The sequence below is a fragment of the Notechis scutatus genome, chromosome 1, assembly GCF_049901735.1.
Source record: "Notechis scutatus isolate UNSWTSFEM ecotype Mainland chromosome 1, rNotScu1.2, whole genome shotgun sequence".
Lineage (NCBI taxonomy): Eukaryota > Metazoa > Chordata > Lepidosauria > Squamata > Elapidae > Notechis > Notechis scutatus.
Window position 1 is genome coordinate 235,343,881 of NC_142009.1, and position 25,670 is coordinate 235,369,550.

At 38.9% G+C, this 25,670-nt stretch overlaps 1 protein-coding gene across 7 annotated transcripts in view; it reads left to right on the plus strand.

The window, feature by feature from the left end:
* Positions 1 to 438: 438 nt before the first annotated feature.
* The window catches only part of CHKA (choline kinase alpha), a 36,210-nt gene continuing 10,978 nt past the window's right edge, over positions 439 to 25,670 (plus strand). The window contains exons 1-3 of one of the 7 annotated variants that reach the window (XM_026668191.2): positions 439 to 947; positions 10,670 to 10,781; positions 20,485 to 20,538. In XM_026668191.2, the coding sequence (XP_026523976.1) occupies positions 595 to 947; positions 10,670 to 10,781; positions 20,485 to 20,538 (519 nt within the window). In that variant the 5' untranslated portion in view covers positions 439 to 594. Of the gene's footprint in view, positions 948 to 999; positions 1,388 to 10,669; positions 10,782 to 20,484; positions 20,539 to 25,670 lie in introns of those variants that run through there. The other 6 variants (XM_087950763.1, XM_087950764.1, XM_087950761.1 and 3 more) reach the window with 6 other exon arrangements.

Below are 25,670 nucleotides of genomic sequence, written 5' to 3' on the forward strand. Positions count from 1 at the left end.
ATGGAGTTTAGGAGACGCTAATGAAAGATGGAGGAGCGGGCCAAGCCTGAGCTACTTATGAGGGGGTGGGTGAGAAGTGGACGGGCGGAATGCGAACTCGCTGAGGCCCCGCTTGTGGCGCAGGCGGAATAGAAAAAGTACCCACACCACCTCCCTTCCCCCCTCCCCCCTCAAGTCCTCCCCCCTCTCCATTCTCTACGTTTGTATCTTTGGGTTACGCGTAAGCCTTTAGCCCCCCCACCCCCACGTTCGGATAACCAGAGCAACGAGGAAGGCAGCCAATGATCTTTCCGCGCCGCTTCTTCCCTCTGGACCAATCAGGGAGCGTCGCGGCCGCAACCTTGCGGTTGGATCGGGCGTGCAGCCAATCAACACAGACAAAGAGGCCGGGAGGGCAGGGGGGGCAGCTTTTTAGATGAGGTGATCCCGTGCACTGGCGTCCTCGTGCGGAGCGCCTATAAGTACTAGCTGGAGGCCGTCGCGCGCGCTGTAGACCTTCTGCGGGGGATTCCGGCTGGAGCGGTCGGCGTCTTTTGGGTGTGCGCGAGCCTCCGGTTTCTTTCTTTTTTTTGCTCTTCAATCCGTGCGGTCGTCATGAAGACCAAGTTCTGTAACGGCGGCGGGGCCGATCCTTCTTCCCCTCTGGGTTTCCTGCTGGGATGCGCCCCGGGCCCGGTGTTACCCCCCGCCCTCACTCAATCGGCCCCTTCGCCCCCATCTTCTAACGCCGATGCCGAAGGGAAGGAGCTGGGGCTCCGGGGCCAGGGCCACCAACAGCAGCCGCCGCCACCGCAGCCTCTCGTTCTGCCGCCCACCCCTCCATCCCTGCCGGCGGAGGAGCAGCCCGATCCCCGCACCCGGCGCAAGGCGTATCTGTGGTGCCGGGAGTTCTTGCGGGGGGCGTGGCGGGGGCTGCGGGAGGACCAGCTGCGCATCACGCCCATCAGGTTAGCATCTCGCTAGTATCGGGGTAGGGCACGGGCCTCTTAACAGCCGTTTGGGGGGGAGGCTCGGCCACTTCCCACCGGGGCGGCAGTCTCTGGGCATCCGTTTTATGACATCCCCCGCATGTTTAGAGTGCGTTGCCTTAGCCGCGGCTTTTCGGTCGGCTAGCCCAGAGAGAGAGAAAAAGAGAGACCTCTTAAACGTTAAAACGGTAGTGTGTGTGGGCGGGCGGGGGATTTTTTTTTTTTTGTTCAGCAAAACAGGGAAGTGTGTGTGTGGGGAGCTGTTAGTTTGGTCTACCTTGTGTCTTTTGTGCTCAAATGGCGGAAATAACCAGATGGCGTCAAAGTATTCTTCGCGCCTTCTTTACGAAGGGCATTAAAGATCTCCAAAGGCCATCAAGTCCATATTCCCCTGTCTCCTCAGATAAGGAAGAATTGGGGTGAGTTTGGGGCGGTTATAGGGCCACAAAAAAAGTCATCATGGAAATGATCAATGGAAAAGAGCCAGTTTAGTTGGTGGGGGGAGACGGGGAAGTGTGGGGGTGACCGGCTTTTGGGGATAGTTAATCAGCTGCAGAATTTGGACATCAATTTAATAATCCATAACTATAGCTTCTTTAACAAGCTGTGGTTACATGATTTTCACACAATATTTCAAGCAATTACAAGTCACTTGTGGGTAATGTTACAACTAAAACAACCTCGATTTAATGCTGGAGCCAGGTTACATTTTTTGCTTTTTTGTAAAAGAAACCAAAGAAAATAATTAAGAGAACCACCTGAAACGTTTCTGATCTTGACCTCACACTTACTATTATACTGTAGAGGATAGAATGTAGAAAGATTGCCCATTTAGACTTCCTGCCAGACTATATAGAATGAATAATGAACAACCCAGCTTCAAGCAGTTATTCTTTTATTCTGACTTGCAAGGTAATTTAAATTCAGTTATCACATAAAGTTTTCTGAAGAGTGACTGTTTGATTTAGCCTACACCTTCTCTGTTAGATTAGCTAATACTGGAGAAAATTTGTGATACTTGGAAGATAATCATAAGTGTTTTTTGAATATATATATTTGCAATAACTTTCTGACATGTTGCAATGCTTTTTTGTCTAGTAAAATACTTCAAATTTTTAAAATATATGACTGTCACTTTTAATCATGGGCATGCTTAAGGCAAATGATTTCTATTACGAAACCCTGTATAGTCTGGTATGAGGAAAAACCTTTATGACTTCAGATTCTTAACAATCTTTATTAATGAGTCTACAGTACATTTTGTTTTATTGTTAAACCCTTGAAATGTCCCATAAAATTGGTTGATTACTTTTAACAGTCATTATTAGCAACTGTTTCAAGTATGTGTAGCATAAAATGTTTTAGAGATAAATTCATAGTTTGAGATGGTATTTTAAAGTTTGGCTCATATGGGGTGATTTCTGGACAATGAAGCAATGGGCATTGCTTATGTCCTTTTTTAAATAAGACTGCTTAGCATTGAGTCATTTCTTAACTGCAATTCCTGTAAAATGTTAGGTACCTTTCTCTGACTCATAATCCCAGCAATAACTCCCTTGCTTATATTGTTAGGAAAATAAAGATTAAGAAGTTATTGCTATTATGTATGTTTTCAGAATTATGTGAAAAGTATAGTGGGTTTTTTTTTTAGAATATTAAGTTATATTTGTGCACCAGAGAGAAATGTTGAACTTTGGTCTAATTTCTCTTTTGCTAGAGTGGCAACCTTGTTAATTTAGAGCAGCTTTCACCAACAGGAAAGAGTTGAGTGAAAATTTGGTGAAATTTATTCTGTTAAAACATTTTTTTCCTAATAAAAGCAGATAAGTTTTTTTCCAGCATAGCTGGAAGAGTTTGCTTAGCCTGTCAAATCTAGCCCTCCCATTCTAGAAAAGCAAATTAAAGCATATATGACAGACAGCTGCCCAGTCCCTACTCTGACATTTGCTTTGTTGCACCTAAATTTACATAGTTCCTACTGGAATTTAAGAGGCTTTCCTCTTTATGCACAGACAAAACAAAATCATTCTTAAAACTTTAAATGATGGACGATTTATGTAATTAGTATATTCATTCCTACAGTTGTGGATGTTGTTTGGGATAGGGAAATTAAATCACAGATTAGATTTATGAAATGGAGAGAGCGGTCCTGCTGTTAGCAGTCTTTAATACTTGATATTTGAAAAAGTACTAACTTTTAAAGAGTGAAGCAAAATATAAAAATATCAAATGAATGGGTGAAGTGATCACTTGATACCTTTATATACTTGAGACTAGTGATAGCACTCAGTGACATTTAAACAATAGGATTGCATGAAATCATCACTGGCAAAACCTGTATGCTGTTAAAGATACTTGTTTCATTTGGCAGATTGAAAAGTAAGCGGCTAGAACAAAACTGTAGGACAGTGATGGTGAACCTTTTTGGCACTGAGTGCCCAAACTGGAATCCGTGCATGTGTGCCTGCCGGAGCACCAGAAAACTGAAGACCAGCTGGCCGGTGTGCGCATTCCTGTTTTTTGCGCATTTTTCGGGCTGATTTTTGGGCCATTTTCAGGCCCGGAAAACAGCCTGTTTGGCCATTTTCAGGCCATTTTCCAAACTGGTTTTGTCCTAAAACAGTCTGAAAAAGGCCCGGAAATGGCCTGAAAAACAGCCTATTTTGGGGGCATTTTCTGGCACTCCAGCACCCGCGAACACCAGCTCACTGGCTTGCCAGAAACGAGAAGAGCAGCTGGCAATGGTGCGCATGCCCATTGAAAGGACTCTGTGTGCCACCTCTGGCACGTGTGCCATAGGTTCGCCATCACGGCTGTAGGACAACTAAATTGAGTTCTAAGCTATAGAAAACTGCAGTTTATAATAGAATATCAACTTTAAATGAACTTATGGGTAAGGCTGATCAATAGATATGATTCTCTGAAGGGAAGATGGTATGGATTGTGTCATATGAGAAATTCCGTAGTTTTCTTTCACGCAGGTATGATGGTCAAGAAAGATGATTCTAACAACTAGTTTTGGTATTTATGAAACGGCTAGCTAATTGATAGACATCTAGTGTATGTAACCTTTACTGGGTGAAAAGGTGCATCACAGGGCAAAATGTTTTGAAATAAAGCACCTCAAATGAGCTAGCTTACAAAATGCATCCAAAATTAAGTGATGACTCTTGTGGCATTGAAATTTGGCCAGTTTTTAAAAATGTTTTATGACATAAAACTTATCATAAAACATCTATGGCATAATACAAAATGTCATAAAACATTTCCTGTAGTTAATTTCTATTGTTGAACTGTACTATATAGTTCACCATGAGTACTCTCAAGGCAGATACATCTCTGAATATCTCTGAATTTTTAAGAACTTTTCAAGTATATACTATAGGTAATTCCCACTTAACAACTGGTCAAATTAACAACTTCAGAAAGGGTGCTTTACATCTTGTAATGCACTCCCACAAATATCCCTAAGGTCCTATGATTGCAGTCTGGATGTTTGGCAATCTGTTTGCACCTATGACAGGTGCACTCCACAATCATGTGATCACCATATGCAATTTTTACCAACTGCCCCAGAAAGTCAATGGGGAAGCTGGTAGGGAAGCTGCAAACTGCTGCCCCCTACTAAGATAATTCTTCCTGTCTCTGGGACTGGCTGAATGAGGTCCCTGCCAAAAGATTTCAGCTTACCTGCTGAAATCCAAGCAGGCACTGCACTGAAATCTTCCTTTCTCTTCTTCTTTCCGTCTGGGCAGGCAGAGAAAGAAGGATTTTGTCTCCCATCTCTTTGCATAATGAGCCATGCTTAACAACTGCTACCGGGAAGTTACTTTACTTTATTGTCATTGCGCCTCGTACAATGAAATCAAACACCACCTTCAGTGCACATCATGACCATGACCATGAAAATAAACACAAATACACATCCTTCACCCTTCACACATTGAACCAGAAACCCCCGACTACCTGTACATTTTTCTCTCAAGTCAAATTTCTTCAATGCTGTCTAATTTGAGATTATTCAAGTAAGAGCAGCAATAGAGTGTCCAATTCAACATTAAACAAATTGTTAAATTTTCTTTACATTTGAGAATTACAGGTAGGACTTCTCTTATTGGAAAAAGCCAACTGGTTTTGAGATTCCAACTAGCTGCTTTCCCTTTATTCCTTAGAAACTAAAAATGCAGCTGTTCATCCTAGCTTCTGCAGTATCTGCTGGATTTAATATTTAAACATTGTTAGAGTTGCAGAAGACTCTTATTTGTACAAAGAAAGGCTGCTCACTTCTGCTTTTCAGCAAAAAGGCAACCTTTGAAATGCTACCCGTGAAAGCTGTCTTCTGTTGTGAAAGTCTGGGGAAAAAATAGTGCTACCTTGGGGGCAAACATAGATGTTATTGATAATAATCTGTGGGGCCATTAATGCTATTAGGTGTGGGATAAGTCTATTCAATGGCTTTTTTATGTGGCAAAGATTGTACTCAAAAACTAGGCAGGGCCAGAATAGAGTGGACAGAGCCAGATAGATACTAGGCTGTGTTTCCTCTATATCAGAGGTGTCAAACTTGCAGCGTCACGGCATCACGTGACGTATTGGGACTTTTTTCCCCTTCACTAAGCCGGGTGGGGATGGGGCCAGCATGTGACGCATCCGCCCATGGGTCGCGAGTTTGACGCCCCTGCTGTACATGATCGTAAATTTATCAAGGCGAAATGAAAGAAAATGAATAGTGGAATTTTTCCTGTGTGTCAGATGCTAAATTTGAACTTTTAAAATTGTAATATGATTGCTACAGATTATCTCTATCCCAAGCACTGCTCTTATGCAGAACTGCTTTTTCTCCAGCATGCCTATGGGAGAATCCACACATATGGGTTGAATTGCCTTTCTGCCCAGAGACTGGGTCATCAATCTTTACCACGCTTCTTCTCGTTGGACCAGGAAGTCCCCATGTCCCAGTCACAACTCAGTCTTGACCCTATAGAGATGTGGCAAAGGTTGGCTCCAACGATTAGTACGAAAAGCAGCAATTCTGATATGTGTGGATTCTCCAAAGGTTTGAACAAGTTTTTTTAAAAATCGGAAGACAGGCAGCAATTGGAAATTTACAGCCTGCTGTTAGCGCTGTCATTGCACGGCTTACCCTGAACTACCAATTAGGGCCTAACAGCCCAGGCAAACAGGGGAGAGCTTGATCGCTATCTCCCGCCTCCAGGGTGTGTGTGTGTGTGCTTCAACTGCAGCTGTGATTGACTCCAGTGCGCTGTTCGCGCGCCCAGGCTCAACTGGGTAGCTCCGAGGTGTTTGTTTTAGCTTATAGCCCCAAACAGCTGATTTTCAGGGCCACTGGCCGCCATCTTGCTTGTAGACCGCATAGTGAGTTGTGCAGGCTACCCCAAGAAACTGGTAGTGCTGCCACTGCCACAGTCCAGGGAAGGCACTCGGGGCTGAAGAGCTGCTCAAAAGGAAAGGAAAGGATTGGAGGATTGAGCACTCAGCTCTCCTCCTAGCACGATATCTGGGCTGAAGGCACAATGGCTGATTACGCAGCAGCCAGCATTGAGCCCAAACGTGCTAAACGGTCCAAGCAGAGCCCCAAGAAGGTCACATCTGCAAGTAGAGAGGCAGCAGACAAGATAAAGGCTCAGAAGCAAGCAGAACAGGAGAGGTATTCTTCCTCCCCCCAGCCAGAGCCTGGTTGTTCCCGCCCTCAGCAGCCATTAGTGCATGGTCACCAGAGGGAGATAGAGAGCAGGAATATATTCCATCTGCAGAGGAAATACAAACCGAAAGATTTCCCTTTGATTGCATGATTCCTAGCCCTGCTAGTTCCATTCACCCGCCTACTACATTTAGGCGTGGTGATAGATACCACTTTGGTGACATTTTCTTGTCCCAGGAGCTCCAGGACAGCATCGTCCCTGGTCAGTCAGATTACAGCGGAGCAAGTGGCTCCTTTGGTGATGCTTTCCCAGCTCCTTGGGGAAATGATTTCATGCATAGCCATAGTGCTCTGGGCCTGATTACATGACAGACCCCTCCAATGGTTTCTCCTGCCATTCCAGAGGGCAGGCACCAGCATCTCCAATGTCAGGGTTCACCTAAAGTTGGACACCCTCAGGTGGTGGGTTTCCCCAGCGATCAGCAAAGGGTCCCTATTCAAGGAACCCAACTGCATGACAGTTACTTCGGATGCAAGTCTATAAGGATGGGGAGCCCATCTACAGTCCCAACTAATGCAGGGACAGTGGTCCCCAGCGGATCTACAACACAATGTAAACTCTGAGCCATTCACTTAGAGGTCAAGCACTTCCAAAGCACAGCCTCTGGCCAACACATATTGATCCTAATGGACAACGTAGTGGCCAAAGTACATGTCAATCACCAAGGAGGGACACATTCCAGATCCCTCATGACCGAAGCAGAACAACTGGGAATCATGGCAGAAGCTCACATATTGTCCATCAGGGCAGAGCACATATCAGGGACATCAAAGGCAGGCAGATTACCTGAGCCAAACCAGGCTGGACAACTCCTAAGTGGCGTCTCCATCCAGATCTCTTCCAGGAAATGCCTCAGAAATTCAGGAGGCTGGTACTTGACCTGTTTGCCACTCCGACAAATGCCCAACTTCCCCAATTCTTCTCCAGATTCCTGATGCCGGGCGCATAAGGGGTCAATGCCCTTCGCAGCTGCTGGCTCAAGGGTCTACTTTACGCCTTCCCTCCTCTTCCTCTCATCCTGGGGGTAATACAGAAAGCGCTACTAGAACAGGCAGAAATCCTTCTCATCGCTCCCCATTGGCCCAGACGGTTATGGTATGCGGACCGAGGGAGTTTGTCAGTGTCCCGTCCTTGGAGGATTCCTCAGGACAGGATCTCTCTCAGCCAGGGTGTCTTGGAACACCCACAGCCTCAGTGGCTCCAATTGACCACCTGGCACTTGAGAGGAGAATCCTGGGGAAGGATAACTTTTCAAGGAAGGTGATCGGGACAATACAAGCTTCCAGGAGACCTTCCACGAACAGAATGTACAATGCTACCTGGAAAGCGTTCTATCATTGGTGTACCAAAAAGGGCATGGATTCCACGCGCCTTCTATCTTGCATATCCTGGACTTTTTTGCAGGATGAACTCGACAAAGGTTTCTCTCCCAGTACGGTACGCAAACAGATAGCCGCCCTGTCCACAGTGCTGCACTATGGCAAGCAGGAGTCCCTAGCCCACCATCCGGTGGTCTGCACCTTCATCAAGGGAGCTGTCAATCTTAATCCATCAACAATTCACAGGTACCCTTCCTGGAACCTGTCTACAGTCCTACAAGCCCTCACTATGGCACCGTTCGAGCCTAATCTATAAGTCTGCGCTTCCTAACAGTCACCTTCTTAGTGGCCAGGTGCATATCGGAATTGGCAGCTCGTTCTGTCAGATAAGACTTCTGCACCTTCCACACAAACAGGGTAGTTCTGTGTCTAGATCCCCTCTTCATCCCTAAGATCAACTCCCGCTTCCATACGGCTCAGGAGATCATCTTACCCAACTTCTGCCCCAATCCACCACATGATACGGAGCACAAATGGCACAAACTAGATGTAAGGAGGGCACTCCGCAGATATATCAAAAGAATAACGACATATCGCAAAACTGAAGCCCTGTTTGTCTCATTTCAGCCGTCTTTAAAGGGTACCAAAGTCTCATCATCAACCATAGGCCGTTGGATCAGGGCTTGTATAGCTAAGACCTATGAGACTCAGACTCTTCCTGTACCCAGATGAGTAACTACCCATTCAACTAGAAGTGCAGCTACCACAGCTGCCTGGGTGACGCAAGCCTCACTTTATATCTGCAGGGTGGCGAAATGGTCCTCCCTGTCTCCTTTTGTAAGGCACTACAAACTGGACACATACGCCTCAGCAGAGGCGGCCTTCAGCAGAAGAGTGCTACAATGGGTATATACAGACAGGGATTCATAGAACCAGACTTCTTCCCGCCCATAGGGACTGCCAGCTTTGGTATGTCCCATACGTGTGGATTCTCCCATAGGCATGCCGGAGAATAGGCATTGGCTTACCTGAACGCAGTTTCTCAGCATGCCCTGAGAGAATCCACTCCCACCCTGTTAACCATCTGGTCCGGTGTCCAGGTGGGAGGCGGGGCCAATGCCACAGAGAATATCATCAAATGGCTGTGCCTTCATTGTGACTGGGGCATGGGGACTTCCTAGCCCGACAGGAAGAGGCGTGGCAAAGATTGATGACTCAATCTCTGGGCAGAAAGGCAGATTCAACCCATATGTATGGATTCTCCCAAGGCATGCTGAGAAACTGTTCAGGTAAGCCAATGCCTATTTTCTGGACAGTCCTAGATTTTAGTTGCTTGCCATCTTGATTCCCAGAACATTTCTGAGCCAGATGTTGATCCAGAAATCTATACTACGGCACTGCAATGGCTCTAGTCCAGGGCTGTCAAATGTGCTGGCCATGCTCCCGTCCAGTTTAGTGAAGGGGAAAATAGTCCTGATATGTCACGTGAAGCTGCCGTAATGATGCGAGTTTGACATCCCTGCTCTAGTCTTAAGAGGGAAATGGGGGAGAATGGATCAAAAAACAAGGATTGGGGATGACTTATGATTGGTCACTTAGCGACATTCAGAGATATGACAGACTTCTCTGGGGGTATTTACTACCTGGATTTGATGTTTCAATGACCACTTTCTCTCTCCTCTCCCCCGGTGCTTGGCAGCTGGCCTCCATTTATGGCTGTTTGCAGGATCTTGGTGTTACATAACTGCATTTCATGCTGGTCTTGCTGAAAACTATCATTTATCTCTTGTTTTCAGCAAAACTGGCCCATAGTGAATCATTAGTTTGTTTAATGACCGCTGCATTCACTTAAAGAACATGGCAGTCACTTTACAACCACCACAAAAAAGGTTGTAAATTCAGATCAGTCACATTGGTGATTCAATTTACAACCATCATGACATGATTACAATGGATAGGCTCTATTATTGTCATAACTTGAGGACTACCTGAGCTAAGAAATGGGAAGATAAATTGTGAACCTGCTGAGTTCTTTAATGTAAAATCTATTTTTAATAGTCCATAGAACAGAATACATTATTGTGCTAATGCCATTATGCTGCTATTAATGTCTTTCTATCATGTAAGTTTGAATAACAGGACCAGAGTAAATACATAATTAAATGTATATGTTCATATAAAAGTGGTTTTATTAAAATATATAATTATGAGATCAAATCATCTGCAACTATAATCAAATATAAATGTTGTTTAAATTTATTTACTAAATGAGGCCAATGATTTTATTTAACATTCTAAAAAGATGCCACGTATAATTGCAAAATGGTTGTTTTGGTTATGATTAAGTATAAATGTCTGTCATGGAGATAAACTTTTGTGTATCTGCACTGATCTGTCCATACTTAACAAAAGAAAATGGGAAGAGACAAATTGAATACAAGCAAGAAATATGATTTGGGGTTCAAAATAGAGGCCACGAATTGGACTTGATTTTTTCTGCTCCAAAAGTCTTCATGCAGAAAGTTAAATGAATCTAGGATTTCAATCCAAAGCATGAATCCATTTTTCACACTTACATTCAGAATCAATCATACAGTCCAAATTTTATTTGAATACTGACATCTCCTGTGCTAAATTAAAAAATGATTTCTTTTTGTAGAGGAGGCCTCAGCAACATGCTTTTCCAGTGTTCTTTGCCTGACACTATAGAGACTGTTGCAGATGAACCACGCACTATTCTTCTTCGTTTATATGGTGCAATTCTGCAAATGGTGAGTATTGTTAGAACAATGGGGGAAATGATTTCATATTGTATATATGAATAATATGCATTTCAGCTGTTGGTTTATTTACCTATGTTGGTTTATTTATTGCATTAAAATATATGGTTTTTAATGTAAATCTCAAGTGTGTTTGAAATACAAAATATCTATTAGCTTTTGTCAACAATCCATGTAGAACTCTTGTCTTAAGCACTTATTATTATTGGCTCGTCATTATGCAGACCTGAATTGAGAAACAACATTGGTTATTTTGTTCACTCCCTGGCTCTGAACTGAATCATTAGCTTTGAGTAATAGTGACTTACATATTGTTTTCCAAAACGACTCTTGCAGGAAACCCATATTAAGCCTTTATTGTTGCTTAAGCAACATTACATGTGATACAAGTTTCTCCTTTCCCATGTTTCTACTTGCAGGTGTTAATATTAATTCCTTTTAACGTTATAGCGATCATATAGTGATATGGATTAGTCTAGAAATAATACAAGGAAGCAGATTCTGTATGAGGCACAGGAGATGGCCTCCACATTCTCTTCATCGAAAGGATTGGCCTTTGGAATAATAAGGATTCTTTTTCTTTACTGTTCATTGATTTGCTTGTCAGCCACTAAGTATGCTTTCAGGCATTGGGCAAATAATAATAAAAATACAGTTATATTTCTCATGCTAAGAATTTAATGCCCGCTAAAAGTAATTTTAAAAAGTCTTAAGGTACAATCAAACATGTAAATAGCTTGAATATATAAATGTTAATTAATGTATTAAGAGATTAAATTTTGATTTAAAGACTTAATAAATATCGGATAATTTTTAAAGAATGCCTGGCACTGAAAAGGTAACAGGATTGGTGCTAGTCCCTGCCTACCACTCCCTCATGGAAATGCTGTTTGTCGTTTCTACTTTATGTCAGGTGATTATGGCATCTGGAAAAGATTATGAAGGTACCACCAAGTAAATATGGCAGCAGGTGTTACACCAGGCACTTGGAGCATGTATTTTTTGCACTTTTAACTAGAAGTAGAAATGAACTGAAGCTAGTACAATTATTTATCAGTAACACATTTCCACTTAGTAACCGAACAGCTAGAAGTTGAATTGTCTACAGTTTCCAGGTAGTTTTCATAGGTGATCCTCTCTAGTGTAATTGGTTTTAGACCAGCATTGGGATGACCAGATTCAAATCCACCCCCACTTATGAAAACTCACTGGGCAATTTTGAGACAGTTGTTCTCTGTAACTCCCATATATCTCACAGGCTTGCTTTTGGGGAAGAATTGAAGAGGGGAGATCTATTTACATCACTTTGATCTTCTAGAGAAAAGATAAAATATAAGTTTAATAAAGTTAGTACAGTTTATGCAATACAGGTAGTCCTCGAATTACGACCACAATTGAGCCCAAAGCTTCTGTTGTCAAGCAAGGCAATTAAGTGAGTTTTGCCTCATTTTGCAACATTTTTGCCATAGTTATTAAGCAAATGGTTGCAGTTGTTAAGTTAATCATGCAGTCATTAAGCGAATCTGGCTATTCCCATTGATTTTGCTTGTCAAAAGCTGGCTGGGAAGGTTACAAAAATTGATCACATGTCCCCGGGAGAGTGCAGCTGTCATACCATAAATATATGCCAGTTGCCAAGATCCCAAATTTGGATCACATAACACTGGAGATAAGGCATTGGTCATAAGTGTGAAACATGGTCATACGTCACTTTTTCAATGCTGTTTGATGGTTACTAAACAGTCATAAGACAAGGACTACCTGTAGTTGATCCCAACAGTTATCAGAATATGAATAGCAGTGACTTAATTATCTATACCAAGTTTAGATTCTGATTGTTACAGTCCTCATAGGAATTCAGTTCATTGAGGCTCCCTAGAATCTGGAGTACCCTGAGATTGCTAAAATCTTATGTTCTTAAGGACATATTGAACCTTATTGAACCCATGAAATTCCATCTTATATAGATATTGCACCAACAATTGGTGCGAGTCCTGCTGCTTTTTTGTGTAAACATTACAGAATTTACATAAGAAAGATGTTCTGGTTATTTATTTAATGTAAATCCCGAAGAAGCCAAGGGATTTCTTCCCAAGTAGTGCTTTTAAGTGAGATGCCTAGAATTGATCCAGTGGGAAAAAGAGAGGCAGAAATGCCACAAATATTTCCTGCTCATTGAAGTATTTATTACCAGTTTTAACATTTCTAATACTATGAAATTAGGTTTGAAATTGGCCCGAAGCCATTGCTTGTTAATTATTTTTGTGTAGAAATTGTTGCAATCATAAATTTCCAGTTGTTTAACTAACAGAAATATCTATACGGTTAACACTATTCATAATTGAGTATTACTGTTATTTACTTTCTAAACATATGTATTTTCATAGACTAGAATGGTTCAGTAAGACAATAATACCGCCTAAAGTATCTAGGTCTTTTGGATAGGTTTACAGATTAGATAATCAGACATAGAGTGAAATAATAGTTCTTGTAATATATCATCCCAAGACTGTAAAGATGTGTTCCATCACAACATTGTTCAGTAGTGACAGAAGATATAGACATTTTGTTTAAAACTTGATAAATTAATGTAATATAACTTTCCTTCCATTAAGAATCCTTAGTGCAAACTTTTGATGTGGTGCTTAAAAGAGTACTCATGATAGTACTGTATTCAATTTCTTACAACTAAAATACTCCTGAATTACAAATATATTGAAATTCAATATTAAACGCCACTTAAGTGTATAGTGAGAGTAATCCTGAGTATAATTTATTATAACTATATGCTTTGAAACTTGGATTATATACTGCAAACTAAAAGTAACAAGAGTGGAAATCTTGCAAGGCAATAACCAAAGAAATAGATCTTTGCTGTTGCTGATTTGCTGTGACCTAAAATAGAACTACAATTCAAAATAACTGTTAAGTATTTTACATTAATTTACAAATAAATTAATTAAGTTATAGTGCTATTATTATTCAGTGTATAAGATTACATATTTTTAAAAAGTTGTCTGCAGAGTAAATAGAAATTAGTGCCCGGTTGTGATATGCTCACTTTCATTTGAAAATATAGCTGAGTTTTCAGAACTTTAATATGTGCTAGCATGCATTTTGACATAAATTCTGTAATTATAGTACTCTGAATATTTAGTCTTACGGAATCATAAATTGGATTGGATTGTGCTTAAGCTTCCCCCCAAAATAACTATTTTTATATTTTCTGCCTTTTCATGAAGAAAATAATTCAGAATCTTTGGATTCGGTCCTAGTTTGGCTGCTCATTTGAGTATTATCCTAATTTTTTTTCACTTGGTATTTAAGATTTTTGAAGATATCTAACTTCCTTTATTTCCATAGTGGCAGTGAAATGACTGTTTTTGTTGGTGCAGTTCACTAAGGTTTAAGTAAGCAGAGACAGTCCTAAGGTAAAACTTTCAGATTATATTGAGGGTCTCAGTATAAACATTTGTCTCTTTCTAAACTATTTTTTAATGCATAAGCAAACTGATTTTTTCGCCTAGTATCACATCTCAAAAATCAATCAATAAAAATAAATCTGAAGCTGATGGTAATCTTAGAGTGCATATTCACAACTTTTTTATTTAGATTCTTAACTAATTTTTATGGATAAAGACTCCACAGAGTTAAGAATGGCACCTTGTATTTAATTTAAATGAATTTCTAACTTTTTAATTAGAAGTAAAACTTATATTACTGCTGCATTCAGAAAACAATTATTCCTATTTTCAAATTCATCTCAATTCTCAGGACCAAACTTTAACTCTTCATATCTTTAATTCCAAATTTGAAACGTGCTAATTGGAAGACACCTTACCTGTCCTTCATATTCCAGCTGAAATGACTTAAAACAAAAAAAAGTGCCCTGCTGGTTATTTCCCAACACAGTCCAGTTTGCTTATCATAAATACTGGAAGACACAAATGTCAGTGCATACATACTGTTCAATTATATTGCTTTAAGTTGGCTACAAGAAAATGCAGAAAAGACTTGGGATATTCCTCAGCCAACTTTTATTTTGTGCCACTGTGCTGTGTAATATGAGGCTAGGAAGTAAGTTACAAAAAAGTTGTCAGCTTATCTGAGATTAATAGAAAGAACAATAGTATTGGTTGATGTATACATCTGAAAGGCAGTTATTAAAGCAATTGGAATAAATAGAATTACTCATTACTACTGCAAAAATGTACAAATTGTGTTATTGTGTATTATTTATTTGTGGCAGAAATCCCATTTTAGCCAAATAAAGAGGATACTGTGGGGTGGGAGGGAGAGGAAATGGCTCATGCCCTATTTTAGCAGCCAAATATTAGAATTCTGTTGTTATTACCAGCCTGTCTCATTTTTAATATAATAGAAAGCATTTAAGACCACCTGATGTTCACTAATCACATATAGATTGACTGCAATTGCTTGGTATTACATACCTACTTCCTACTTTTTATTTGTAACTCAGTAAATATGTGGAATACTGTAAGTGTAATGCTCCTTCACTGTTGAAATTTTTGCTTTGAATACCTGGTAGCAAGGAATAACTGCAAATGCCAATTTATTGGCATATAGAATTCCTGATAAGGGGACACTTGTTTTGTTGGGTGGCGTTAAGGGTCATCTGAGGGTAATGTACCATTTTAGTTGTATGTGCATGTGTTCTCTGCTGCAGGCTTGTCCATGCGATCGTGCCTAGAGCACTCTGGTTTCCAGGTGACAGACACGATTCACGGTATAGTATGAGATCTCTGAAGTTGGAGCATTCTCTGCTGGTTTCATTTCCTTTGGGCTCAGAGTATGAGGCTATGATGAAAAAGCTTACTTTCTGTAGATATATTTGTAACATCTGCACAGTTAAATGGAAACTGTAAATGGATTGCACCATTCCGTCTCTATGCTCCCTTAAAAGAATGGTAACTTTATCAGAAGTAAAAAGGATTAGGGATGTTCTTGGGATTTAAAAAGACTTGTATGTCCCAACATCACAAATTCCCCATGCACAGTTTATATCAAAACGACAGAATAAGAGATATAAAAATTCACTTTAGATATTGAATGCAGCTCTACCCATATCCTGTGCAGTTTCTTTCAGTGCTCTATAACAGGTCTCCAAACTTCGCGACTTGTGGACTTCAACTTGCAGAATTCCTCAGCCAGCCATGCCCGCTGGCAAATTCTGGGAGTTGAAATCCACAAGTCTTCAAGTTGCCAAGCTTGGAGAGCCCTGCTCTACAAAATAAATATGCTGACCAATAATTAAACCGGTATTTTAATGCCTCCCATCTGATTTCTTAGTGAACACAAAATGTTATTTTTAATAAAGAAGTGAGCAATTTCTCTCTATGTATGCTTATAATTCAAGAGATTGGTATAGGTGCTCTCAACAAAATGGCTGCCATGAAGGATTTGATGCCATATAATACTTATTTACCAATAAGTGATAGCTCCCAGACATTTCTCTACAAAGCTTTCTATCCCAGTTTTTTTACAGGGACAAATGGTTGAATTTCTGAGGAAGGCACTGGATTACAAGTGTTCTCTATATTCATTTTCTAAGAAGAGCTTGATTTTTTACAGTAATTAAACATTATAATTAAAAACATAAAAACTAATACAAGCTTAAAAATGTGCAGAAAATAAAAAATAGAAAAATAAGAATATACTTTAAAAAAGAAAAGAAATATATAAAGAAATGACTTTACCCTTCTCTTAAAATACAACAAATGACCTCTTCTTCCAGTATTTCATCTCTTATCTATAAACAAATCCTTAAAAACTCATCATTCAATTCTCATCAGTAAGAATACATTAAGGGTTACCACAGATGACAACATACCTATTTTAAGCTTGATCAAATAAACTAACTTTATATTCCTTCCTTTTATTTTTCACAATCTTGATCTTTAATACCTTCAAAAGATGTCCTAGAACTTGATTTGTTTCATTTGTTTCCTTTCTTTTCATAAAACTCTTCAAAGTTTAACACATCTCTATTGTAAATCCAATATGGTAAATGTCCCAATCCAAGTCACTTTTTTTGTTTGGTATTTGTATATTCCCCTTTAAATATTAAGACATCAATGGTTTTCATTTGTATGTCCAATATAGCATCTTCTTCCATATCATTCTTGTATTGTAATTTTTAAATGCACTTCCCGATCAATCTTAGTGTTGTCTAGTGAAACCTGTTCCTATTCCATAACATCTTTTGTCTATAATGGCAAACACACTTAAAATCCACTTCTGTATCCATTGTTCCCAAACATTCTTCAGTGCATCCAATGTTCAGGTATTTTGCTCCATTCTGCAAAGTAAATCAAATTTAAATGTTCTCTTTTATCTTTAGTACCTTCTGTTCCCTTTAGTTTGCACCTGTCAAATTACAATCCTATCTTTTTTAAGAATTCAAAAGAATAGCATTTTCTCATGGAAAGGATTCTTATAATTAATTTCAAATTTTTATTTCAAATCCATCTTAACTTTCTGAAATCAGAGTTCTAATCATCCATTTGCTGTTTATTCCAAAAGTTTTAAGTCCTTAAACTTATTTCTCTAATGATTGAAGAAAACTCACCGGATGCTACAAAACTTGTACCAAAGGTTTCCAAGACATGTAACATTGACCTACAATCATTCATTTCGTGCCAATTCAGATCACTAAATGGCACTGGAAAAAGTGACTTATAACTGGTACTCACACTTAACAATCATCATAGCATCCCCACAATCACATGATCAGCGTTTAGTTGCTTGGCAATTGGCATATTTACAAGCGTTGCCACATTCCAGGATCATGTGATCACCATTTGTAGCTTTCACAGCTAGCTTCCAACAAACAAAGTCAATGGAGGAAGTTGGATTTACTTAATGACACATGATTCATTTAACTGCAGTGATTTGCTTAACAGCTGTGGCAAAAAAAAAAGTCATAAAATCAGGCATGACCCGCTTAACAACTGCTTTGTTTAGCAACAGAAATGTTGTTTCCTGTTGTGGTTGTATGTCAAGGACTATCTGTAGCTGTATGGTAGTTAGCAAGAAATATATTCATTTTAGCAAGTTCACATGTAAATTGGTTGGCTTCATGAAAATCTATTAACCAGCTCATATTCCCAAGCAGAAAGCATGGATTCTTAAATATATGGTGGTACTACATAGGTAATTACACATCTCTGGCCTTTCTACTAGTACATCAGACCATTGGAAGCATCTTGCAACAGTTTTTTTTCATAAACTCTATAATGTTTTAAAAATATATTGGAAGTTGTGAAAATAGACTGATTTTATGCACACAATATGTAAACACAATGTGACTGTTGGTCTGAATATTTTTGTTTCAGGAATTCCTGAAGCAATTCTTCAACAAATCATTTTTTATATTAACCCAGGCCATCAATATAATATAGGCATATGACTACTATAATGTAGAGTGATGTAGGACTATTCTACTTAATGTTTTTTTTTTTTACTGTTTTCAAATATAAGAAGCAATTTTGAAACACCTTAATTCTAGATTAAATTTTTAGAAGCAAATCCCATTGATTTTGGAATGTCTGTATTAGGCATTATGCGTAGCTGACAGCATACAAGACTATTGTACAAATCTCTTTCAATGAAAACTTTTGGATATTATATTCCTTCCCCTTTTTTCTTTAAACTAAAACTCAGTCATGTTAACTAGGTTCATTATGTGCTTATTTATTTGAAAGTGGCAAGTGCAAAAATACTAGCCAGTTTCCATATTTGCATCATCCAGGTGGAGGTAATCTTTGACTTACAACCATTTGTTTAGAGATAAATGGTACAATCACACCAAAAAAGTGACTTATGACCAGTCTTCATATTTATGACTGTTGCAGCTTCCCCATGGTCCAAATTCAGGTGCTTAGCAACTAGAGCATATTTACGACGGTTGCAGCATCCCAGAGTTACGTGATCTTAAATTTGCTACCTTCCCAGCTGGCTTTTGACAACCAAAGTCAATAGGGGACCAGATTTGAATGATTCATTTAACAAATACAATGATTTGCTTAACGATCATGGCAAAATAGGTTGTAAAATCAACCACAACTCACTTTAGCAATCACCTTGCCTAGTAATGGAAATTCTGGTCCCAATTGTCGACTATCTGCAAGTTAAAATAAACACCTGTTAAAATTCTGAGAAAAGCCTCTCTAATCCAGTTTGCTTCTGATGGATTGTACTATCAAAAAGGAGCAATAAGCCAGAAATACCTCTGGTTAATATATAACTTTGATTGTTATTCAACAAGTAGACAGTCAGTGCTTGTCAGTTAGTGGCAGTGGCCATAATGTTTGCATAACATTTCTACTTAATATGCAGTGCTAGCTTGCCTTTTTGAATATTCACAGTAATCTCTGCTTTAATTAAATATAATTTTATAGAGAAATGTATGAATATCTGCTATATAGTGTTTTAATGGAAATACTTTATTGTAGACAAAAGTTTTCATATTGAAGCAATTGAGCAATTTTGTAGCACAACTCTTGAGTTGATTATTCATTTGTTACTTGATAGAAGTATGATACAAAATTAAAAACTATGCTCAGTTCCATTATCACCTTTAAATAATTTTGGTGAAAGGCTTTCTGTAGGAGCCATTAAATGTAGTTTGGTTTTAAACAATATGTGTTATTAGAAGTGCAACTTTGGAAATTACATTAAAATGCCATATATGATATAATCAATGGAACTGGGAAATGGAACAGGCCTATGTATTTCATAGCTTTGTAATCCATTAATGCAGGGGTGTCCAACCTTGGCAATTTTAAGACTTGTGGACTTCAACTCCCAGAGTTCCTCAGCCAGCAAAGCTGGCTGAGGAACTCTGGGAGTTGAAGTCCACAAGTCTTAAGGTTGCCAAGGTTGGACACCCCTGCCTTAATGGATTACAAAGCTTGCATTTCTGCTGGAATTTAAAACTAGTACAAGGAAAGCATGTGCCATTGAACCAGACATTAATACAAAACCCAAAACGTTAGAACATGTTTAAATCTAGATGTTAAGAAACACCCTGTTGTCCACTAACTCTGAAATCCGTTGATCTTTACTTTGATTTGCTTAATTTGCCTTGAAACATGACTGGTGATAGTATATAAAATGTATTAAAATATTGTTACTTTACAGTGTAAAAGACATCTGTCAACAAATGGTTACTGGGATAAGTGAGTGTCTTCTTTACCTATACAACTAGATAATGCTTCCGCTACATTTTGTATCTAGTAGTTGCTCCTGTAATAATTGGTTTATACTGTGATGCTAGCTTTACATATGTTAGTAAATCTAGTTAGTGCTGAACCCTCATTTATATTCCAGGTTATTCAGGTTATTTATAAATCAGGTTATTCTTGTATACCTGGAATATTTGGTGGACAAGGAGATGATACATATCATATATAATGGTCTTGTCTGTCTGTTACCCTAGGCAGATTTACACAATGGAGTTCAATGGCACATCCTTTTTGAATAATTTGAAGTGATACCTCATGTAAATGAGAGGGGTTCCATCAAAATCTCTGATATTTTGTAAGATAATTGTTGAATATACATTTTAAATATAGCTGGTCTTCCTGGCTCTCCTTATTGTGGTGGCTACAGATTAAATTCATTCGTATTAGTTTTCAGTGTCTCATTGGAAATGTTGACTTCTCATTCATAGAGGTCCTGTAATAAAGGAGGATCTGGACAGGCTCAAAAGGAGAATGATTTACAAGTAAGTACTGTCTTTGCTGAATGTCCATATCTGATTAGTACAGTACATGCAGGGTAATTGCTATCTGCCTGTCTTTTTTTCCTGCCTCCACAACTGTTTGAATATGCCTTCTCTGTTGGAGGTGGGAAGATCTTTAAAAAGTACTTCTGTAAGAGTAACAGAGTTAAAGTAACTTCCTTTGGCATAGACTCATCTGTGGTATATTGCTCTTCAATAGTTTGTCACAAAATCTGCTTTCAATTGATACAAAACTTAACCATAATTATTCCCTTAAACCAGATGTGAGCCAATTTGAGACATCAGAGAAATGGTAATTCTGAAACTTCTATTCTTTATCTTTACTGGTAGCAACAGGAGCTAGGGCAGAAAAGATGTTTTGGAGAAAAGAACAAAATGTTGAGAAAAATTCTGTGATAGGAGTAATATATAAGGATGATATAATTAAATTGATAATATATTCATATTGGCTGGGGAGGATCAATGCCTCAAATCAGATGAAGCAAATAATGTAGTATATGCAGAATATATAAAGTCATATGTGTTAGCCTAGGATTTTAATTTCACGCATTAAATGACTTTTATTTGGGGAAAAGTGAACTGTAACCTTGAACTGTATTTCAAAACTAACACCAGCCAGCTGTAGTCAATAAAAACCAGCTGTAGCAGTCATGGGGAAAACTACAGGTGCTTATTGAGTAAGCAAATATATTGAGCCAAAATGCCTTCAGGCACTCTAAAGGCTGCCTTTATCCTGCAGTATTAAGAAAACTTTGACTCGTGAAGCACTTAGTAGCGAAAATAAGAGATGTGACTGTTCGAATCTAGTACTGAGCTCCTGTTTGTATCCTATCAAGTATAAAAATAGAAGAGATTGTCTTCACTTCTTTAAGATAGTGTTTTCTCCAAATTCATGGGAAGCCTTAATTATGTAGTATACAAATTTGCATGCTAAAAGGAAATATTTCATTTATTTGTACAGTGTATACAATTGCCTATCACTATGACTCTAAAAACAAAAGTATAATTTACAAAATGAACATTCTAAAATAATAATCCAAAATAGTCTTCATAACATAACACATTATTGAAGATTTAAAACTTGTTCCATTTTCAATCGATAAATGAGACAGATACACCTACAGTATTGGTTAAACTCCTTGGCCCAAATGTTTGAAGGATTATCCAGGTTTTGAATGTCTTATGTAAGGACAAGAGGGCTGGAGATACCTTTGATCACCAGGAGGACATTGTTCCATAGGGCAAGTGCTACATCAGCAAAAAACACAACTTCCAAGGGACCTTTTTAGTTCTTGGTGGACAAGCAGAAACAGCTGAAGATAAAGGCACATCCTGGTTGTGCGGTGTATCTTATCTGGCTTTATAAGTGACACCCAGCACCTTGAATGGTATGGGTCAGCTTACTGGGAGCTACTGTGAGAAGGACCTCCTCGTCAACAGGAAATTTTGTGTACAAGATGAACCTGTTCAAAATCCCTTTTAGCCACAGTTGCCACGAGCAATTTGAGCAGCAGCTGTCAGTTCAGGAGGACTCAGATTGCTCATCAGTTTTGCATAATGCTGCCTCATTCAGAGATAAAGATGGAAATCCTCCAGAGCTGGGTGTCTCAACATGCTCATCAGTTTTACTAGAGTTGAACTGAAGCCTGTTCTTCTTTATCTGGACCCCAGCACTGGACATAACCTTAACAACATTACAGGTAATCCTCAATTAACAGTAATTGGAACTCCAATGTCTCTCGTCAAGCGATATGGTCATTCAGCTTGATGTCACATGACTGCTTCACTTAGTGATAGCCATTCTGGCAGTCCCTGTTGCTGTTAATCAAATCCCACATGTCCTTAGGTGAGGACCCACCCTGATTCAAGCCATGGTTTCTCCCAGCCCAAGCTTTGTTAAGGGATTGCCTTCTCTTGAATTGTCCCCACCTGCCTATCTCCTCAGTCCAGTGATGGCTTCTTGAAGACAGTGTGGATAACTACCTCTTTTAAAGCAGATAACAACACACCCCAGCATTAGCCTCTGAAGCCAACTTTATGTCACCTTCCAGGAGGCCTTTACCAACCAGGAAGGGCATAGATATAAAACACAGATGGCTGAACTTCTGTGGACCTATCTAGTTAATCGGGACTGGTGTGACTTCCTATCTAACTTGAGGGAGTTTTCATTAGATATATATCATTTATCTTTAGTTGACAGGTGAGTATACAAGTCAAAAGGTGAATCCTGTGACAATTCTATTGAAAATTTAAGATAAACATTGTTACTGTTTACTCAACAATGGTTAGCTGTATAAAACAATTATTTTAGCATATATTAGCAGAGCCATTTATTTTGATGAAAGAGTGCATAGTTTTTTAAAAATGAGAAAATTTTCTATCATAGTACTGTTTTCATGTCTGTTTTGTCTGATTTGTTCCATTTGAAATACTGTTCTATTTTATTTCTTCAGTTACACAAAATTAGGGGTAGTAGTTTTAGTTTCTGGGATTCTTTTCTAAGTAGTCTTGTTTTCCTACATTGTCCAATTTGTATGTGAATGGATTAACTCAGGGGTCTTCAACCTTGACAGCTTTAAGACTTGTGGACTTCAACTCCCAGAATTCCTCCAGGCATGTTAGCTCAGGAATTCTGGGAGTTGAAGTCCATAAGTCTTAAACTTGCTAAGTTTGAAGAGCCTTGGATTAGCTTGAAGACTACCTGCTCACTGATACCTCCATTCTGAGACATACAACTAAGCATTTGCCTTATAGCATTATCTGAATGGACATGTCTGAGCAGAACAAATCATAACTAAACAAACCTTCACAAAAGGTTTCATGTAGAAGTACCTTGAATTCATTGCATTTGGACCGTATGATAAATTACTTTGCCTTTCTGGAGAAGAGCTAGTTGGCACAGCCCATATTAAGGTTCCATATAAGCTTGTTTGGTTGAATACATCCAGCAATAGTGATAATTTCTAACAGGTGCTAACTAAAATGGAAGGAATAACCTTGAAATCTCTGTTTGAATTAGGCCAATAAGTTTAAAGTTAAAAATTAACAAGTTCATCCAGCAGTCCCTTAAAAAGTGTGCTTTAATCTTTTTCAAATAACTCTTTGAGTAAATCATTAGTACTTTGGTCTTAGTTTTTTTTTAAATGCGTGATTAATCATTGTTAAGATAAAACCAGATTAATTGAAAGGAGTGTATGTTACTGAAGTATTTCTATTTACAATTCAATTTGAAAACTAAAATATGAATGTTTTTGTGTGCCTCTTCAAATTAGCAAAACATAAAGAATATATTTATTAAGGCTTCGATTTTTAGCATTACTGGAAATACCAGCAAAAAAAAAGATAGTATATTGTATATGTATAATGAGAAATATTAAGTATGATTGTTTAAGGTTTTTGTTATTCAAAAAGTTGAGTGAATGTGTTCCTAAGAATTCACATACAGTAGTCCTTGACTTACAACCACAATTGAGCTCAAAATTTCTATTTCTAAACGAGACAGTTGTTAAGTGAATTGTGCCGTATTTTATGATCTTTCTTGCCATGGTTATTAAGTGAATCACTATAGTTGATAAGTTAGCAACATGGTTGTAAAGTGAGTCTGGCTTCCCCATTGACTTTGTTTGTCAGAAGGTTGCAAAAGGTGATCACGTGATCCCAGGACACTGCAACTATCATAATCATCAGCCAATTGCAAATGCTTGAATTTTGATCACATCATTGTGGGGATGCTGCAATGATTGTAAGTGTGAAAAAGTCACTTTTTGTCCCCTTTTTTTGTCCTTGTAACTTTGAATGATCATTAAAGAAATAGTTGTAAATCGAGGACTACCTATCTGCCTATCTAGATATATTTGGTTCAGAGTTGTTTGTCTTCAATTTAAGGAGAAAAGTGGGCAGTGTGGCAAAAAGAAGTAGCTGTCTTTTCTGCCAAAACTTTCCTATCGTTCTTAGAGATATACCTTTTTAAATTTAAATACTTTAGTAAGTTTTCACATCCTGCCAGTTTTGGCCCTGTCCCCTTTTTTAAAGAGCAGTCTTCTGCACACCACACATGAATGAGAGTTGTTCTTAATACAAGGAATGTCTTTGCCAGCAAGTTGGAAAAGTCTTTGGCATGGCTGGCCTGTTTAAAGAAATCAAGTTCCTTAACTGCCTGATATCATTTAGAACCAGGAGGATTTTACTGCTAATAAATTATATTTGGAATTCTGCTTCCATTAGAAGATGTTAAAATGTGACTTCTGTTAAGGATCTCTCTTTCCTTGAGTGCATTAGGTGCATATACAAGCTAGCAAAAAGGCTGAACTTCATAATTCAGGACTGAATAGTGCATTGTTATCCTAATGCACATATTTATTCAATAGCTAACAGAAAGTTGACTGCTCTCTCATGTCCCACTGCTAGAGAGAAGAGAGTTTCTCACTAGAGTCCACATTGGTCTTGCTTTCCTTCAGCCCCCTCGTTGCATTCCAGTGTCTAGGAAGTTACATAGACTAATTTTCAAAACTGAAGCCTTCCATATGTTTTGGAATCAATTGGAATATAATTGCAATCAGTCCCATGCTAGTTCAGGTTAATAGAAATTGTAATCCAAAAACATAAAACTATCTGGTTAGCATAACTATATGAGATAGGTGTATTACATTCCCTACTTGTCCTATTTTGAAGAGGCTACTTTTTCTCGTTTTCATTGCACTTCGTTTATAAAAAGCAGGTTTGTAAATGAACAGCCAAAAATACTAATATGAAACTTGGTTAAGTACCGTGTTTCTCACATAATAAGGCCGGGCCTTTTTTTTTTTGACCCCGAAAAACCGGCTAGGCCGTCTTTTCGGGGTGACTTAATCTCCCCCCGTTGCATCCTCGGGTAGGCAGGCGATGACAGCTTGGATGTTCGGGAGACCTTCCATCACCGCTTGCTTTTCCTTCTCCCTTGCTGCTGCAGCGTTACAGTAACGCCGCGGCGTTTGGCGCAGCCACGTGCGGCCAGTCAGGGCTCCTCCCTGCAACCGGAGCCCTGAGGAGACACTTGGCTTCAGGCGCTCCTGTGGCTGCCTTCCCTTTGCCTTGAAGGTAAAGCGAATTATTTTAAAAACCTCCGTTCATCCCAT